This window comes from Lactuca saligna, chromosome 1 (genome assembly GCF_052625555.1).
Source record: "Lactuca saligna cultivar CGN05327 chromosome 1, ASM5262555v1, whole genome shotgun sequence".
In the NCBI taxonomy this organism is placed as follows: Eukaryota; Viridiplantae; Streptophyta; class Magnoliopsida; order Asterales; family Asteraceae; genus Lactuca; species Lactuca saligna.
Window position 1 is genome coordinate 4,860,236 of NC_136417.1, and position 19,740 is coordinate 4,879,975.

The window sequence follows — 19,740 nt, forward strand, 5'->3', positions numbered from 1 at the left end:
AGAAGGTGAAATGTGTTCAAACTTATTAAGTGTTTTTTTTATTTGATGGAAGACAAATATATATATATATATATATATATATATATATATATATATATATATATATATATATATATATATATATATATATATATATATATAACATACCACACATTGATTATTCATTTTTTTTGAAACTACATGTGAATAATAATTATCGTTTATATTTATTTATTCACACAATTAAACTCAACATTAAAATTAACATCCAACAATCTTAAGAACTCTTGAAGGTTGTTTTTCATCTGATTAACTTCTTCTCTTCTTTTTGCAATATAGTTTTTTGCAAGTTTAAATCTCATTCAACTTCAAGGATAATTTTGTATTTTTCATCACATCATTCAGAAAGTATCATTTCCTTGTCACTAATGACTCTTTAATCTCCAATTCGTACTCTTTATTTGAATTAAATCATCCATTTGACAAAGTTCTGTCCAGATCGCAGTTTTGGTCCCTATTACCATGACCCTGCTTTTACTTTCACTCTGTACGCTCTCCAATCGCAACAGGTAACCGTCGATTGTGTACTACTCATAACTAATGAAAATACCCTAATCAAGATTTTCTAATTCATGATCTCAAACCCCCATTTGATTTGAAAATTTAGGGTTTAGCATTTCGTTTCCTTTTTCAATTTTTGAAACCTTAGGTTAACGTGTTGCTGACTTATTTGAATTTATTGTTAGATTCTTATTGTTTGCTCGTGTTAGTAACAATACCAATTGATATAAAGTAGATTGCTCTTAAAGATCGATCTAAAATGCAATTTTTAAATGATGATTAAGAGTTTTTGCTTGGATGTTTTTTTGTAACTTTTGGTAACTATTTTTACGTTTGTTCTGATGATGTTTGCTCTGACAATTTTTTCATCACGAATTCTTACTGTTTGGCCACTTAAATTTCATATCGCTTTCAAATTAATCATCTGTGCATTTCAGTTTACTAACCATAAAAAATGAAGAAGTTAAAAAATAAAACAAAACTCAAGATTAGATACTTTATGTTCAATTTTTCTTGTCAACCCATTATTTACTTGTGACCAAATGTAGTTATCCCACAACAATCCCAATCTTTAAAATTCAACATGTAGGTTTCTAAAATCTGTTTTCTTGATTCACCTTGTAAAGAGTATGTTGCATCACTTTACTTATCATTATAATTAATATTGAAGTCTTATACATTATGTCCTCATAAGGTTTGAGAGCCAAGGAGGTAGCTGAGTTGTTTCCAGTTATAAATCTAAAAGCAAAACCGTGTTTAAAACCAAATATCTATGTAAACCAAAGTTTGTTTATAACTTTATCTTACTCTTTTTGAGACAATTTTTGAGTCGCGTAGTTAATAGGATCTGGTACCCTATTATATTTACCTTCAAAGATACAACATTAATTATTAAACTTTAAGTGATACACGTGGTATCATCTATCTCAAATGACTAGGGTTGTACATTGTCTAGGAAATCAATTCTCAATATCATGCGATAATTATTCATATACATTATTGCCAAGTCTATGGTGCCTTCCGATTATGTTACCTTAGGGGTACTCTGTATGAAGCTAAGGATATGCTTGAATAAAGATTTGATGACTTTAACCAAGCCTGGATTTGGATGCCTAACTTCCTAACTTCACCTTCATTAAGGAAATTATTAGACACATCTATATCTACCAATGCCTTATCCTCCATTCACATTGGCATCTATGAATATTAGTCTTCCTTTAGTCTCATTCTTTTCTATGACATATAATGCATCAATATCCCATTCACCCTTTATTTCATTTTTGGAAGTTACAACATTGCTTTCGGTAGACTTGTTCTTTTTCCATAGAAATGGGCTTAACAATCTCATTGGAAATCAGAGCAACACCTTTGCTATTCCAATACTCAGTAAGGACATTATAAATCTTCATCTAAACATAAATAACACTAGCATTAGGCTTGCACAAGACCAACCTAGACCTCTATCTCTAAATGGAAATATGGACATTACTAATCAACTAAGGACCACCTTCACTGACATTCATCATCCCTTTTTTTTATTCGAATTTAAGAAGATGAATCCATGATCATTCACCATAATAACATTTAATCCATAATTTCTACATTTTTCTTGCAAAATGATTTACTGGAAAAAACGCAATAGAAACTAAGAGAAAGTATAGAGAATGCGGGTTGGCTTTTCACATAGGAGAAATTACACAGGCTAATTCATATAACACTTTTTATAACACCGCTTAAGAAGGACATACACTTTGAGAGACTACAAACTTAGTTTTATTTGATTTTTCCTTATATGGGTTGCTATTTATTGGGGTTTCCTAACATGTTACCTCCTCTTTGGAAGGTTTTAAAACATGTACCAAGTTCTAGAACATTCTACTTAGTTCTAGAGTTCTAAAACATATTTGGGTCTTCCACGATCTTCTAGAATTTCTAATAACCTTCCCTGGTCTTCAATGATGTTTTGGAATATTCTAGGATCTTTGGGTATGTTCCAGAATCTTTCATAGACTTTCATCATGTCCAGAATGTTCCAAAGCATTCTAGAACATTCAAACATATTTTAGCTAAAGCACTAAAATATATTAAGCTAGTGATGACCCTTCAACATATACATTCAACATTTAACATTTAACCTAGCAGCCTGACTAAAAACCAACATAAATTTGGAAAAACAAAAACCAATTTTTATTTACTAAATCTAAGGTTGTAAAAAGCGTTCGATGTTAGCTAATCGGTAAACTGAGGTTAATGGATTAATAGGTTAGACGGTGATTAATCAAGGATCCTAGATTGCTAATTTGTTGAATTTTAAAAATTTAAATATAATTAATATCATAACAAAATAGGTTAATATGATTAATACAATACTGATTATTCCTCAAATAGTTTGTATTGAGATATAATTTCTTCAAAGTGTTAAAATTCCATCTTTTTCTATTGCTTTGCTTATTATGTAGTTCGTTAGACGTCTTCTTGTTGGTCGGGAAGCTCCTAAGGACTAATCAGGACCTAGTCAGAATTTTTACAACAATGAGAAAAGCATGCAAAAGCTCATAGTACATCATACCACTTGAGCTTATAGTAATTCGTTTCCAACATAAACACATAAGTAAATGAGTGAATCATCATTTAATATATGCCTTCAAACAAATAGGAAAATAAAAGAAAAACAAATATTTCTTTTCCAAAGCATAGACTACGAAAGAAATTAGTACCTTATTGATCTTACGAATTTTTGTTCGGAAAAGGCCTTTGAATAAAGGATTTAGAGGGAAAAGAATAAGAGAATTGCAAACTATCTAGAATCCTAGATGATGAAGTCTTTGCAAAAATCTATATCAATTACCTTAAATGAGCAAAAATAATGAAAATGGTTTCAACTTAAAAGTTGATTTGCATGTTGTCATCACTTTATAACATCTTATTTAGACATTTGAACAGTGGACAATATGTTATTACATGTTATCACACCCAAAAGATGTCACGTCCTCCTCATATTCATACACTGACGTTATAACACCAAATATGAAAATAGACAACACCAAATAACATGTGATCATACCGCTTATTTTCTATTTCTTTTTTAATTTTTTTTGAATTTTTGAATTTCTATTTTTCCAGTTTGTTATATTTTCTTTGTTTTTTTATTTATGCCATAATAATTATAAAAACATATAAATTAATAACACATATAATTTAGTTAAATCCTAAATTAGAAATAACATTTAAAAACTAATAATGACATTACAAAGGGAAAAAAAACATTGAACAAAAACATACGATAGTCCTAAATTTAGAAAAAAAAAAACATAAAACCGATACATTGTTCGTTGCCCAAATATTTCCGTTCGATCTTTGCCTTCATTTTTCGGAGCACTTGCACTTGTCTTTGTGGCATATTATCCTCGCTGGTGCGAAGAATTGTCAAATCCTTCGCCATACGATCTTCCTTGGCTTCTTTATGTAGGAACTCCAAAATGCTCACGTTGCAAGTCATATCTTTTAATTGTCATGTCGTTGGTGGACGACCAATTTTTTTCGGTTCCGCGTACTCTCGAAGTCTACTTTCGCTTTCATCTGCATGTCGTTGTGCCCGCTTCGTCTTGTCACGCCATATCGGTCGTTAAGGCGGGGAGATCTCGTCGATGTCTTTGAGGTTGTTCGGGAGCTCATCAGTGTCAATATTAAGGTCGATGTTTATGCATGCATAGGAAATGTCGACCGAACCCGAGCCGCGATACCTCTTGGATTGTTGTTCCGATGATGTTGGTGAAACCATTTTAGGTTGTCCTTAACAATCTCCCAAAAAATTCCGTGCTCGAAAACGTGATCCGTCTCGACATGATATTGCTCCCTCGCAGCTCTAAAAACATTGAAATCGGTTGCACCACTTTGCTTGTGCGATGAAAGTTTGTTGTAGATGGAATTGAACTTGCTACACTTCTTAGTGATTTGAGTCCACTTGCCACTCAACATATCGTGATTGCAATATGCGCCATCCTTCTTCAAGATTGCACAAAATTTGCTGATCACAACTTCCCAAAAAGCGGTTTTTCTCATGTTGTTTCCCTTAATTGGGTTTTATTATGTCCCGTACTACGGCACCGCCAACGCATACTCTTCCTCCGTTGTCCACCATATTGGAGGTTCTTCTTCTGTTTGCTTCATCGTGACCACGACCTCTTTCCCTTTCCTTCTTGCTCTCCCTTTCTTGGTCGTTGGTTTCCGACTACCCCTCGCTTGCGTCTCGGGAACCGTTTGTTGCATGGATGGTGGTTGTATGGTTGTTTGTGGTATGGAAGAAAAGGTGTTGAAAAGGTTTTGTGTATGAAATTGTAGTGAGGGTGAAGTGGGATTGAAAAAGTTGTTGGAAAATAGTAGTTGTGGTGAGCTTTGCAACTTGAGGATTTTTGCATACGCCTCATATTGTGCAAAACCGAGAAGAAGGGATGTTTTTGTGTTTGAAGGAGTGTTTGGATTTTGATCCATAGTCGGTCAAATGTGATTTGAAATTGAGAGAAATAAATGTATTGTGTAGGTAACACTTCTCGGTTACATGTGTATTCATAGTAGAGTTAAAATGTAAAAAAGATATTATTTATTTATTTATTTATTTATTTATTTATTTTACTTTGTGACTGTTTACCAACGGTCTAAAACATGACCGTTTCTCCCAAAAATCAAGCGACAAAACGACATTACCTCTTGTTGCGAACTTGCCATTATCATGGCAACCACCATAACACCTAATAACACACCATGGGCGGTGTTTAAGACATCATGTCAGCGTTTTTTGGGTGTCAGATCACAATAACATCTTCTGGCGTTGCGCATACCAAGCAATCTTAATAAAAAAATAATATAAAAAACTTCGAAGCGGATTAACTATTGAAAATTTAATAGTATAATTACTCATATATTTTCAAACAACATATATTGTCAATACTTTTACCATACACTTTTATTTGTATTATTCTCAACATACATTGTCATGATTTTCACCATACAACTTCATTCACGTGCAACATACACCTAATAGAAAACAATTCCGAGATTTAATTACCATATAGTGACATTTTCCACAAAAATAAAATTAGTTAGTTTTTGGAAACATAAAATTCCCAAAAACTTAAGAGTTGAGTGAAGAAGAAAAAAAAAATTACACTGTAAGTTTAAAACCCAACCCATTCCTTCAAAAAGCCTTTGCTCATGACATGAAAATCAAGAAAAAAAAAAAACAATCAAAAATTCTCTTTAAATAATGATGCACTCTAATTATAATCCCTATCTCTTAAACACATTTAGTGACTATAATCTATTCCATGAGAACAAACCAACCAAGCTAACACAAGGTACAAGAATGACAATACAAAGAATAAATTATAGTTATTCTTGTAATGTTTTCTTGGATAAAGCATAAGTTAATAATTTAGCACGCCGCTCATTATAAGATGCTGTACAATGAATATCAAATTATTAATAACATAACATAACATATGATTATTATAAGTTAAATGAGCCAAAAAAGAAACTAATTAATTGATTAAAGAAGGGACTTACGCTCAGTAGGACGTGACATAAGAGGAACATGAGAAGAAACTTTCTTTTTCGTCTTACTTGTTATACTCACATCTGCACACATGAAAAAAGATCACCATCTAGGACCAACAGATGAGGCAGACAAGGAAGGGCATTTATGTCTTTTGCATATAATATATAATATAATATAACTCAAAAAAATGTTATATGTTAAGAACAGCAATACCATCTTGAATGGTTGAAAGATTAAGCAGAGCCTGATGGAAAATTGCAGCTTGGAGTTTGTATGTCTGGCATTCCTTCTCTAAATGCAACTGCAATGCTCGCCTGGAATCTGCTCTTAAAAGTCAAAAATATAAATCAACAAATTTCAATGAAGGGATGGGATTTTATTTTATTTTATTTTATAAACTAAAAAAGTAAGTACCTGAGGAGCACATAAAATTGAGACCTTCAAATTCACAAGATCGAAGAACTAATGGAATCTCTGGAGCCATTCTGTATTGAGGTTTCCTAGTCGTCTTTTCAACATCAAGCAAAGCATCCACGACCTAAACATTTTTATACAAAATAAATAAATAATGTCATTCCAAATTAAACAAAATTTCGAATCAATAAAAGTTACGCACATCGGGTGATTCAAGACCTTGGCCAATCATGAACAACACAGCAACCATGCAACGAACCTGGTGCCACAAGAAAGCACTGCCTTTGATTCTCATAAACCACAGCTCATCACTGTAACGCAAAAAGAATAAATAACAATAAATATTTTTTATTTATTTTTAATAATCTTTAATTTTGGATGTGTGTTTGAATTCAAACCTTCCATTGCAAGGACATATATCGAATGATGTTATACGGCGCATGTAATTATGCACATTCGCAGCATCCATCTTACAAAAATTCCTAAAATCATGTTCCCCAATCAGCCTTTTACATGAACTCTCCATTTCCTGATTTTTTTTTTTTATAAAAAAAAAAATGTTTCATTATTCCAGCAGCAAGACCAAGACATAAATTACATTTATAAGTTAGCATACCAATATGTTTAAATTTTCCCTCCAAAAGAAGTATCTGTATTCCCTACTCAGACAACTAAACCTGCAAACAACCAAGCCACAATGAATCAATCAACCTTTTACTTTTACAAAGAAATTCATAAAACTAAAAAGCTACTACTAAATAGTAAATATATATATATAGTTGATTAAAACTCAAAGATACAAATTTGGAAAACAAACCTTGCACTAAAATTATCAGGAGCAGGACACCATCCCATCACTCGAATATCATTTGGGAGAGCTCCATTCAATATTCTTACATAATCCAGCTCTTCCTCTGAATACACAAAAAAACAAACAGACTATTTTAATAATTTAGAGTTAAATAGCAACATACTTCTGATTATATGTTAATTTCTTCCCATTAAAACATTATACTTTGAAAATCCTACCCAAATACAAAAAAAAAAAAAAAAAACAATTTTCACTGATATAATTTGATATTTATTTTCAAAGTACAATGCACTAATAAGAAAAATTCTGTGTAGAAATTTATCACAAACAAGTGTAACTAACCCTCTGCTCTTTTGTCTACAAATTCCTCAGAGGTATTGTCTCCATGTTCCTTAAGCTTTGACCTCAATAGTAAAGCAACAACCTATGCCAAAGCCAAAACAATTATCATAATTGAAAATTTTAAACATTTGAATTTATTTTCTTTCAGCTATAATAATAAATTAAAAAATTGTTATCTACAATACCAAACACTAAAACCTAATTATGATAGCAGTCACATAATGCAGATCCAAATATAATTAGGTTTTAGTGTTTGGATAAACTGATTTTGATTTTTTTTTTTTATAAAAGAATAATTGAAAACTTACTTCTTTTTTCAACTTACTTGCCCTACAGAAGAAACACCCTTATCTGTTCTACCACATCTTGAATATTGCAAATCCTTCTTGTCACCAAGTACAAGTCTCGTCTTTTCAAGTGCTTTGAACAATTCAGACTCATGAAACAAATAATACAAAATCATATATGTCAAATAAGTTGCACTTACTATTTTATCTAAATTCAAGTTAGGTTGATCATTTAGACTTCCAATTTAGGTTGGATCAACACAGGGGTATAATGGTCTTTCTGTATTAAAGTGTGGTGGTTGTCATTTACGTTTTTACTTGTACTTTCTCTCTTTTTCTCTCTACAGAGAACCTTACCCTAAACAGGGGAGATTGAATATAATTTCTCCTTTTCTCTACCCTAATCCTGTAAAATCCACATTTAAATACCAACTAAAATACTAACAAGTACATTAAGTCAAAGATCCACAAACCTACCTCAACAGTTGGCTCCATCTGAGCTTCTGATGCAAAACCATAGAACCTGACATGTTAGACATGGAAAGTGTCAATATTCAATAACAACATACATAAAGGCAGCATATGGTAATTGTAGGCTTTGACATATGAGCACAATAACAAAGTCACTAACTAAACGTCTGTGTAGTGTATATAACTGATTGTTTTAACTTTTTAAGACCCTTTGTCATATAATATATATATATACAATTATCCTAAACCAATGATGTTACAGTTTTAGGGTTAAATGCAGGAAATAACAATGTATTATGTTTATCATAGCATTGTACGTTCATTTCTTCCTGTTACATTTTGTAAAAATCTACCCAGTTATACCAATGTTATCCAAATAAGAAAAAGAATAGAAGAAGTATTATGCGATAATTGGGTAGATTTTTCGAAGCATAATGCTTTAAGAAAAAGATTGAAACTACAATGTTGTCTTAGAAAGTAATGGAAGTAGGATGCTATATATCACATTAATAAATTGCAGCACATTGTGATTTCTTGCATTTAAAAACATGTTATTTACAACCTTCTATGCAAGTCCTTATTACACATTGTAGAATCATAGATAGTGAACTAGTAAAGAGAACTTGTTACATAAAAGCAACATTTTCATACCTTTGACCAAAATACATAATTTTCAGAGCCACAAGTCTCTGTGAAAGATGATTCATGGAGTTGAGGCTATAACCTGTAGAAAAGAGTGCATTTCATTAACAAAACAGTAGTAGGTTATAGTACATAAATGCTAGTAACAAAATGTCTTCTCAAAAGTCAACAAAAGTCAAAGCAAAGATAGACCTGACAGTCTCTTCTTTGGTTTCCTTTTTCCATTCTCAACACAGTTTCCTTGCTTCAACTTTTCCATTTTTTCATCCAAAATATTTTTGTCCGACAGATCAGAATCACAATTCTCCTCCATCTGCACAAGGGTGAAAAAGGAACTTAAATATTATATATATATATATATATATATATATATATATATATATATATATATATATATATATATAAGAAAGGGTGCAAAACGACAATGACACTTTATAAAGTCAAATGGTTATTAAAGGTCAAATTAAGTCGACTGGGTTATTAATTAACCACTTGATCTCACCTATAAATAGAATTCATGATGTACCCCTTGTTTGGTTGTAGTAAGCAATAAACTGGAAATGAATTTTCTTACCATGTTTATCCTTCTCAAACAACAATCTTTTACAATAATACCATTATAATTGTCAATTACCATTATATATCCTATCTATATTTTATAAAATAGATCTTGCATTTGGAAACATAATTCTAATATAAAGAAGCAACTTACAAATAGGTCCAAATATAAAGAAATCCCAAAATCATATTACTCGAAACCATATTCGAGAAATGAGGTGCAAAATATTAAACAAAAGTAAATAAAACATAACCAACAACCAATTAAGCTATTAAGCCATCCCCAATCATTTCTATGTAACACTCCTTTCCCTCTTCATTCAACTGAAAAAACAAATGGGCACGTAATTGATCTCTGCTAATGATGTCAATCGCCTTAAGACAATGTTTAATATTAACATTTTGCAAATAACGCATCTCTTCCAAAACTTTGTCACTCATATCACATGCCTCTTTATTTTTTCTGCTTCCTATATTGTTTATGGTCTCATTAAGTTTATCACCAAACTTTTCCAATTTCTCATTTATGTCTTTTGATGCCTTCAAATAAAAGCTACCAACTTCATTACTTTTGTTTCTTTTACGTTTACTGGTGACACTAGCAGTTGGTCCTTCACATATAGGAACATTCCCAAACCCTTCAACATCAATAGGTGAAGTTTTTTTCGTCTCTTCAGCAACATCTTCTTCTCCAAGATCAATAGCCTGATTACCACTAGCTTTATCCTTACTGAAGATTGTACAATGTTTGTTGCAATGCATAAATGGTTTGTCGCGAACAAAAGCAGCACCTTTATGAGTCTACATGAAAATTACAAAACTAAGTTGGATTTGTTTTCTTAAGGCTATACACTACCAACATGGAGAATGGAAATGCTGGAAATGGAAATCATTTTTTTTCGCGTTTCTTCATTCTCGGTGTTAAACAAACAAGTGAAATGGAATGAATTACATTTCTCACTCCATTTCTTTGTACCAAACGCACCCTAACATTAGAAATCACTGGGGGGTCGTTTGGGAGATCGATCACAAGTGAAATTCATGAAGAATTTAAGAATTAATGGAGGGTTTTGGGTAGTTTTTTCCATACTTAGGATTATTGGTAAAAATGGGATTAATAGGATGATTAATGGATGGTTATAATGTTAAAACATTGTAATACTCGTTTATGAACAAGTATTGGTTCCCTAATCAAGAAAATGGTTAATTAGGATCATACTAATTGATGTTATGGAGGATATCAAGAAATGGGGAAGGTGATATGCTGGTGTTGCATAGCTTTACATTTGTAACATGGAAAGTCGTGTAGATTAAACTTGGTCATGGGGTGATGAACTGCATGGTGTGCAGTAGAAGTAGGAAGGAGATGTACTTGAATTCATTGTTCAAGAACGAGGTGAGTACATGTTATTTCTAAAACGGATCACACATCAAATGAATCATTTAACAAATGAGCATACATTTCATAGATTGCATTCATATGTTTGCATGAGTTCCATTTGCTTGAGTCATATATGAGCATTGTTGTATTTACAAGCTGTATCTTGATGGGCATTGAAGAATATGTATTGCATGTTGTATATGTAGAGAGCAACTGTGAGATAAAAACAATTCCCTGAAGTTCAACTAAATAAGAAATTCCCAGAAACTCGTTCCTAGTCCTACGCCTACCATCACCAAGATTCTTATTCTCACTGCCTGAACTTAGATTAGAGATAAAGTTGTTTTGAGTAACTTGAAAGATCCCAGAATTCCAAACTATCTTGTGCATACCCAAAATTATGCAAAAGCACTAGTTGTAATATAGTTACCATTCTTTAATATAAAAATAATGCATTCATATCAATTTATGAACTCAAGGTTTTTTGCCAAGTAGCTTCACACTTTATACTGATGGAGTACTTGCAATTTAAATGCTAGGAATCCTAAGATGTGTCTAAACATCTTTTACTTTGAGAAAAACTAGTTATGACAGCCACAACTTGTTACTTGTTTGCCATTGCAAAGAGCAAGCAAAACCTGCCCATATTGTTTAAAATGCCTATACCAAATTAAATCTTTCAAACACCTTTAAATTGAACTACTTTGCAATTATTAAAAAAAAAAATCGCCTCCAATGGCAAGGATTTTCCCTTTTCGGTTGTCCTAAAAGAACTACGACTTGCAGATAGACAAACAAACAAAAAGGAAAGAGAAAACGGTCGTAACGAAACCGATGGCTAACCTTGTGGCAGATACAACTAGAAACAAGTGATGCTAATTTCGCATTCGCTGCTTCCAGCTCCTGGGGATGAATCAAAAAAATTAAAACGAATACAGGTAAAAAAGAAAAATAATACATCGAAAAACTAAATCAATGTACCTTTACTCTGTTTTCACTAGAAGACAACTTAGATCTTAACTCTACGATGAGCTCACTTTGGTTCTCCATGGGAAGGATGCTCGGAGGCTCGTTTTCTCCCTATTTTCCTTCCCTCTCTTTTTGCAGCTCAAGTGTTTGACAAAATGCGAGAGCGAGACTTAAATGAATAAATGGGTACTTGTAACAGTTTCGCAATTCCAAATTCGATTAAATTACATATTTGATCCTTTCACTTTGAAAAAGTCTATATTAGCTTAAATTACATCTTTTATCCTTTCACGTTTGAATTACAAAAGTTCTCTTTCTAACCAAAAATTAGTCTTTACCAATAAAAGTTATTTTAAAAATCACTCTCAACACCCCTGTAATTCTTTGTTTTTGTTCAGGATAAAGTTGTATTTTTGAAAAACATAAAAAATGTAGTCATTTTGTTAATTAAATGAATTAAAATGGTTAATTTTGTTAATATCTCTATAATAATATATGTGGTCACAATTAAAGGCCTCATATAAAAAACAATTATACTGATAAATATTGAGAGATACGTACACATCATAAAAGTCTCAACTCCTTAGATATGATTTTTTGAGTTTTATCCAACTATTGTTTTGCTAGGAATATTCAAATTGAAACTAGAAGATCTAAAATATGAGCACGTGAAACTGCTTTGATCTAAATCAGTCCCATTCAAGACCAAGCTTATTCATAATGAATAAGATAATTAAGTTATTTTATCATAAATTAATCATAAAAGACATCGTTCCATGTTTTAGTTTGGTCTTTGCTTCTAAATTGGTTCTAAAACGATCAGATTTAAGGTATATGTATCAAAACTAGCTGGTAGTTAGAAAATTATAGACCAAAGAGTCTTTGGCTTAAAGGTATGGAATAATCCTCTCACATGAGTTCAAATCTCACTTGAAACATAGGTGGTAGTTAGGACTAAAATACTCAAACCTCAAAAGTTTTAAAAAATCTCAAAAGCTACTAGAATACTAGAAAGTAGTTTTATAATTATAAGTTTCTTGTTAAAAATATTCCTAATCGAAACTTTTTTCTTTGATTTCGAGTTTTTTCTACAAAAAGTTAAAAGCTTCTAAAAACTCTCTAAAATTCATTTCCGAACATATCCTTAATTTCGGATATCAATCATTTTTTTTATTTTAGCAATTTAATTACAAAACACAAATCAAATCAACTAAAGTATAGTTAACTTTGTTAAAGAAATGTTTTTGTTTCATGTCAAATTCACCTTGCTCATACAATTACCTACATAACATTTGGAATCCTTTATTCCCGGTTTTTCCAAAACTTTCTGTTCTCAACTAATACTACAAACGATTCAATCATCATCACTCGGATTCAAGAACGATGCCCATTCTCCAAAACTTTGTTGTTGAAACTAAATGATGAATCCAACCAGCCTTCCACTTTAGCCCTCTCAACAAGCGACCCAAATTGCTTCTTAGCATCGGGCACATCCAAACTCAAATCATCAAGCGATTCCGCCACTCTCCCAAATCCTTTGGTCATCTGAATCGGAGTTATCAATCCCGTGTTAAAACACTCCTCGAGCAACTTCCAAAGCCGATCATTCTTCTTCTCAATAATCGTCACCAACGACTTCTTCACAACCTCATGATGATAGAACGGCATCCCCAATTCCGATATACACCGACACGCTTCCCGTTTATCCCCACCCGATTCAAACTCCTCCAAAAGCTTCCCGATCTGATCTTTCACATCCTCAATCGCCCACCCATTCGTGTAACTCCCGCCACCTCCCCAACACCGCAAGATCCGCTCCCCGGAAAGCCGCGCGTTCAGAAGAGACCGCGCCATTTTCAACACCTTGTTACCGACGGAATCCGGCCGTAAAGAATCGCCACCAATCTCCTCCAAATGTAGCGGTGCTAAAACATCGTCCACCACCGCACGGGCCAAAAACATGGCGAGATCCTCCACCACCACCGGAATGTCAAGGGCAATATCGTCCGCGGAATCAATCAACATCGTGAATCCATTCACCACGTCATCCGCCGGAAAATATAAAGAAGACAACAAAACCGACGCCATTTCCTTTTCCCGTTTCTTCCGGTCCATCGCCAACATAATCAACCGCTTCACGAAAACCGCTTTCAACTCCGGAATCGAAGAAAGGTTTTCCGATTCCAAACAACTATTTACCTCCAACACATCCCCCGTCAAAAAATACTCTTTAATTATCGATTGTGCTTTCGCTTTAAACGCCTTCACAATACTATCTTCCACCAATTTCTTTTCGGGGTGAAACGATACCGCTTTTAAAGACGACGCGCACAACCAACCTTCAGAAGCCGCCTTCGAGATCAACGACTGTAAAAGTTCCTTCGCGTTTGGTATATCAAGCGACAAATCATCAACCGTGTCAATAATTCGTGTAAACCCTTTTGAAATTTGGCTTGAATTTATCAAACATTCTTCCGAAGCGGTTTTCAACAAATCTAAAAGCTTCCCCTCGGCTTTTTTCCGTTCCATCGCCATAATAATCGCGCGTTTCACAATCTCATGATGAAAAAACGGGACTTTCAAATCGTTAATACATCGGATTGCTTCTTTTTTGTCCCCACTCACTGCGTACTCAACCAACAAATTATCGATTTTCGCTTTCACATCCTCCACGGTTTTATTCCGACTGCCGCCCCACCGCCGCTCGATAATTTCCGCGTGAAGTGGGGCCGACAAATACCCTTTGTCGGCTCGTTTAATTACGTCTATGCCCTTGGACCCGCCCGGCAAAGCCTCCATTTCCTTTTTCAAGAATGCAGGCGGGAGTATGTCGTCTACAACTGCCCGGGCCACAAACAACGCGAGAACATCGACCGTGTCTGGAATATCAACGATCAGATCGTCTGCAGATTCTACAAGCTTCCGGAAACCTTTGTAGACTTGACGCGGATCGATGACATCAGCATAGAGAGAGGATAAAAGAACAGCCGCCATTTCTTTTTCTTTATCGTGTCGATCCATTGCCATGGAAATGAGTTTCTTTACAAAATAGTAGCTGTAACTTGGCATTTCAAGGTCTTTTAATTCATTTGCAGTTGAGATCACATCGTCAGTGGCAAAGTATTCTTCCACTATAATTGCAGCCTTTTTCTTGTACCCCTCAAATCTCGGACACACTTTTTTAACACCTGTTTTATCCTTCTCCTGAAAAGATTATTGAAAGTATGTTGTATTATGGGTAAAGAAATGTAAGTATGTTGCTATTATGGGTAAAAGAAGACAATAGACGTACCTCACTACTACTATAGTTTGGGTCGTTACTATCAACAAAGTGATTATCATCCATATCGAGTATTCCTCCCCATGTTCCCTTCCCGCCACAACCACCTGTCATTTTTGTAAGAAAGGAATCAATCAAAATTTATTTATAAAAAGGATGGCAACCAAACACGGTGATGGAATGGAATTGTGAATTCCAATTCCGCCGGGTTCCGTTAAACGTGGTACCTTTCTTGGGACGGCCATCAGTTCCGGAATGCGAATGGCGGTCGTGTTTCCTCGGGCTAATTCCTTTGACGGGGCTCCCTTTGGTTGGGCTATCTTTTCCATGACGAATCTTTGGGGATCTTGGTGATTTTGGAGATGTGGAAATCCTTAATGAAGGGTCCCCACTTTCTGAAGCAGTGTGAAGTTGTTCCTTATGCTCACTCGACTTGTACCCTTCACTCATATCCATTTCTATTTCTTAAATCATAATAAGGGAATCAATTTTTTGGGAAATGGCTGAAAATTGGAACCTCCCCTCAAGAATCTTCAGCCACACCTACACCGAGTTCCTGCAGAATATAAACGTTTATTCAGAATAAAAACCACAGATTGTTAAGCCAGTTAACTAAATACAGGTTTTGCACAGAAATAAATAAATAATAAAAGAATGTTGTAAATCACGATTTCCTATCAAAAATCAAGAATGAAACAAGACGTTAGACGCGATTCTGATTTTGATTTTTTGATCATTCATAGTAAAATATTTAGAGAACCAATAGAGGTGGTGATAGAACTGATTACAGACATAAATGTAAATTTACGTAACTATTTCTAACTTTTAATCAACTATTAATCTGGTTATCAGATTATGATTCATCAATTTGAAAACGCATACCCAAACACCACTCTAATCGTTCAAAATTAAACGACAGATTGTTACGCCATTTAAATAAAAAATACAGGTTTGCACATAAATATAAGAAAAGAATGTTATAAATCAAGATTTCCTATAAGAAAAATAAAGAGGTATTTAAGCAAGCATCGAGATTACGATCGAAACAATAATTCCACTGAAATTCTTTCAAGTTATACAACGGTGAACATCTTATCAATAACTAGAGGTTTGTGTGAACTCTCGATTCGCCCAAAATAACTTTGCATCAGCACAAGATGATTCAAGTCAAGAATCCGATTTTGAAACCCACATATTACGATTAATCAAACCGCAGATAGAAAATCACATAAAAATCCAAGGTGTTGAGACCTGAATTACCTGCTTATCGACGATAATCGATCAGAAATTTCTTGAAATAGAACACGGGTGTGGCAGATTATTTGTAAACACGATCGATTAACCCCTTAGAATCAGATAACTGATGTCAAAAACAGATCTCAACGAAATTTGTCCGCATAAAAGAGAATAGAAATTGAGAGGGGAAGTTGGAGCGTAGGAAGAGATAAAGAAAAAGGTGAATTACATTTTCAAACAAGTAAGAGAAAATACCGGGCATTGGAAAGGGGAGAGAATTTGAGACACGAATTTTCCCCAAAGATTAAGGAAGGTAAAATTTGTGGCAAAATTTAGCTACTTTCCCCGACTAACAAGAAAATTATATTAAATATTGGATACTTTATATATCCAGTCATGAACAACAACAATGTAATTGCAATGGGTTTAAAAGTTGAAACGAATCAATCTTTTAACAAATTTAAAAATATGATTCGTTTTGGTTTTGAATAACCGAATTCTTACATATGATTCATTTTGTTTTTTACCATCGGGGACATCATGATATTGAGGGTCTTGTAAAGACTTTAGTTGCTACTTTCACGAATCACTTTGAACTACTAAGGCTCACGGCCGATTCACACAGTGGGCAACCCGGGTAACCGCTCAGGGCCCACGTCTCCGGGGGACAAAGATTTTAGGTTATATATATATATATATATATATATATATATATATATATATATATATATATATATATATATATATATATATATATATATACTAGCCGTTTACCCGCGCAGGTGCGAATAATTTGTTTCGACAATTAATTTATTTTGTGTGAGCAATGATTAGTTTCAACTTAGTAAATTAGTTCGTTTTAGGAAACATGTTATATTAAAAATAAGATTCAATGTATTGGAAATTATCAACATTGGTTTCAATTTAGTGATTCAGGATTTTTTTCAACGAACAATGTATCATTTAATGCATTCATCGCTTTATGGTTCATAATATCTATCAAAAATGTACTTTAAAAAATACATTTCAATGTATTATTGAAACAACACCAAATGGTTGATAATATCTTTCAAAGTACAATGTCAATGTTTGTGGTGAATCATACTTTAACAGCACAATGTTATAATGTTTTCCATTTATATTTCTATTTTTCCCGAAATCAGAGCACCATGACGTGGTCTTCGTGTTTATCCCGTGTTCCACAAGTCTTCGAAATCAATCGGGAATCTTCAAGTCACCATGTCGTATTAGGACCACCACGACCTTTTAAGTGTATGTTTTTCTTCATTTTAAACATTGGTTAAAACTCCTAGCTTCTGGCATCCAACTTCCTTTTTTCTCCAAGCTTATCTTTTACCCCTACAACATAATTCATAACAAATAAAGTACCTCTTGTTCTATTAAGGGTATAAAAGTAATGAAAAGTGTTAAGATATGATGTATAATTATGTGTGTGTGTGTGTGTCTATATATATATATATATATATATACACACATGTCAAAGAGATAGACACAAAGGTAGCAACTTTGTACCTTTTGGAGCTCCCAAAACAAATGATGAACCAAGATCTACAAGCCAATCTTCCCTCCTTAACTCCTTGATGCACAAGCTTCTCCTTTAAGGAACACAAAACACACTTATAAGCTCAAAATGCTTACTATGAGGCTAGGGTTCTCTCAAGTAGCCCTGTCAAAAATACCCGTTACCCGAATTACCCACCCGATTTTTTCAAGTATCGGGTAAATCGGGTATCGGGTAAATTTGTTCGGGTATTTAGGTAACCCGATTATTTTTCGGGTTGGGTAAAGGGTGAATGTTGTGGGTTTCGGGTATACCCGATTACCCGAAAATTTATTAAACAAAGAATGGTCCAATATCTTTTATTGTTATCGGTGATTGAGTGATTCATTATTTCATTCCGTGTTCGTCCCATTCCCAGCTCCCTGCCTCCCTCGTTCTATTTTCTCGCCAAAAAACCCTCGTTCTATTTCCTTCCGTGTTCATCACCGATCGAGATCAACTCCATTACTCCAGCTGGTTGTCCCCGTCGCCGCCTCGCCGGTCACAGCCTCGCAGCGTCAAAAAACCCTCGTCACAGCCTCGCAGCGTCGTAGTATCCTCGTCACTTGTCAACTCCAAGCAAAAATCACTTGGCTTGAATGTAAGTGATAACCACCAATTGCTTTTATTTTACAGTTAAATTTCGTCCCTTTACTTGATACTCTTCATACATGTTGCAATTTGACCCGCTATTGTTTGAAATCTGGAGTTGTTATTTGTTTTTTTTTTGTTTATCTGGAATCTTTACTTGATGTTCATAAATTGATGTCGCCGCCTCGTCGATCACATAGAAAAGCAACTTCAAACTACAGTTACAAGGGCAATTATGTCTTTTCACTTACAAATGAACTGATACAATCTAATTACATGTGAAATAATAGATAGAGAGTCAACAGAACATTTTCTATGTTATTAAATTCAATAGGTTTAATGGTATATTAAGCACAAAACTAAGTTTAGTGATATGAATAAAAGCTATAATTGGTTAACCTTACAAATTATTATCCATATATTTAAATCACATATTATAAGTAATAACAAATTGATGAATATTGCATATGATTAAGGCTGAAAGTCAAAAGTATAGGGTTTCATATCTTAGACTAACTTGGGATAACCGCTTATATTGTTCTATTTCATACAGTGTTTGTATAAATATCATGGTTAATGTACAAATGTATTTTGAAGTATTTTGGTTTTTTGCATATACCATGTTTTTTTAATAAAGTCCATACCAACGTGTTAAAGGTTGTTTGTGACAAACACAAGTTTTTTTAATATGAAAAGGTATAAGGTTAACTGAAAACCGCTTACATTACTCTACTTACTGTTGGTACATTCGTTATGATACTTTGGTTTGACAGATTTTTGTTAAAAAAAATAAGTGGAACCTGTCATATAACTTTCAAGGATTTGAAATCCTAAAGAATAAAACATCTGATTAGCAGTAAAATAATTTGAAATAATAAGTAGTAAAGCAAATGGAAATAATAAGCAATAAATAATTAAACATCTGATTATGCTTAAAACACATAATTTAAAAATAAGATAATATGTTTGTTGCTCACATTTCTATTATATTGTTTATTGATATTTGCTAATATGTTTTTTTTTCTTGTGTTAGATGTCAACAATGGATGACTATATTGAAGTAGAAGATGAGACGATTGAAGTTGACAACCCAACCAATGATC

At 33.4% G+C, this 19,740-nt stretch overlaps 2 protein-coding genes across 5 annotated transcripts; both read right to left on the reverse strand.

Moving 5' to 3' along the window:
* Positions 1 to 5,612: 5,612 nt before the first annotated feature.
* On the reverse strand, positions 5,613 to 12,141 carry LOC145034906 (Pseudouridine synthase family protein). 4 transcript variants are annotated; one of them, XM_078983577.1, is made up of 15 exons: positions 11,982 to 12,140; positions 11,844 to 11,903; positions 9,254 to 9,374; positions 9,071 to 9,143; positions 8,426 to 8,471; positions 7,987 to 8,097; positions 7,662 to 7,743; positions 7,326 to 7,422; positions 7,125 to 7,185; positions 6,907 to 7,037; positions 6,711 to 6,819; positions 6,509 to 6,632; positions 6,308 to 6,415; positions 6,103 to 6,174; positions 5,613 to 5,743 (listed from the first exon to the last, which is right to left on the reverse strand). In XM_078983577.1, the coding sequence occupies exons 1-15, from the start codon at positions 12,048 to 12,050 to the stop codon at positions 5,715 to 5,717; spliced, it is 1,293 nt and encodes a 430-aa protein (XP_078839703.1). In that variant the 5' UTR covers positions 12,051 to 12,140; the 3' UTR covers positions 5,613 to 5,714. The 4 variants fall into 4 exon arrangements, 3 of the variants coding, with proteins under 3 accessions (XP_078839703.1, XP_078839756.1, XP_078839629.1); XM_078983630.1 differs by having other exon boundaries at positions 5,684 to 5,996; positions 6,768 to 6,819; XM_078983503.1 differs by having other exon boundaries at positions 5,684 to 5,996.
* Positions 12,142 to 13,175: 1,034 nt separating this feature from the next.
* On the reverse strand, positions 13,176 to 16,805 carry LOC145035139 (MA3 DOMAIN-CONTAINING TRANSLATION REGULATORY FACTOR 2-like). Its single transcript, XM_078983752.1, has 4 exons — positions 16,510 to 16,805; positions 15,477 to 15,805; positions 15,262 to 15,356; positions 13,176 to 15,173 (listed from the first exon to the last, which is right to left on the reverse strand). Exons 2-4 carry the CDS (start codon positions 15,703 to 15,705, stop codon positions 13,344 to 13,346), a joined length of 2,154 nt encoding a protein of 717 aa, XP_078839878.1. The 5' UTR covers positions 15,706 to 15,805; positions 16,510 to 16,805; the 3' UTR covers positions 13,176 to 13,343.
* Between the last annotated feature and the right edge of the window lie 2,935 nt (positions 16,806 to 19,740).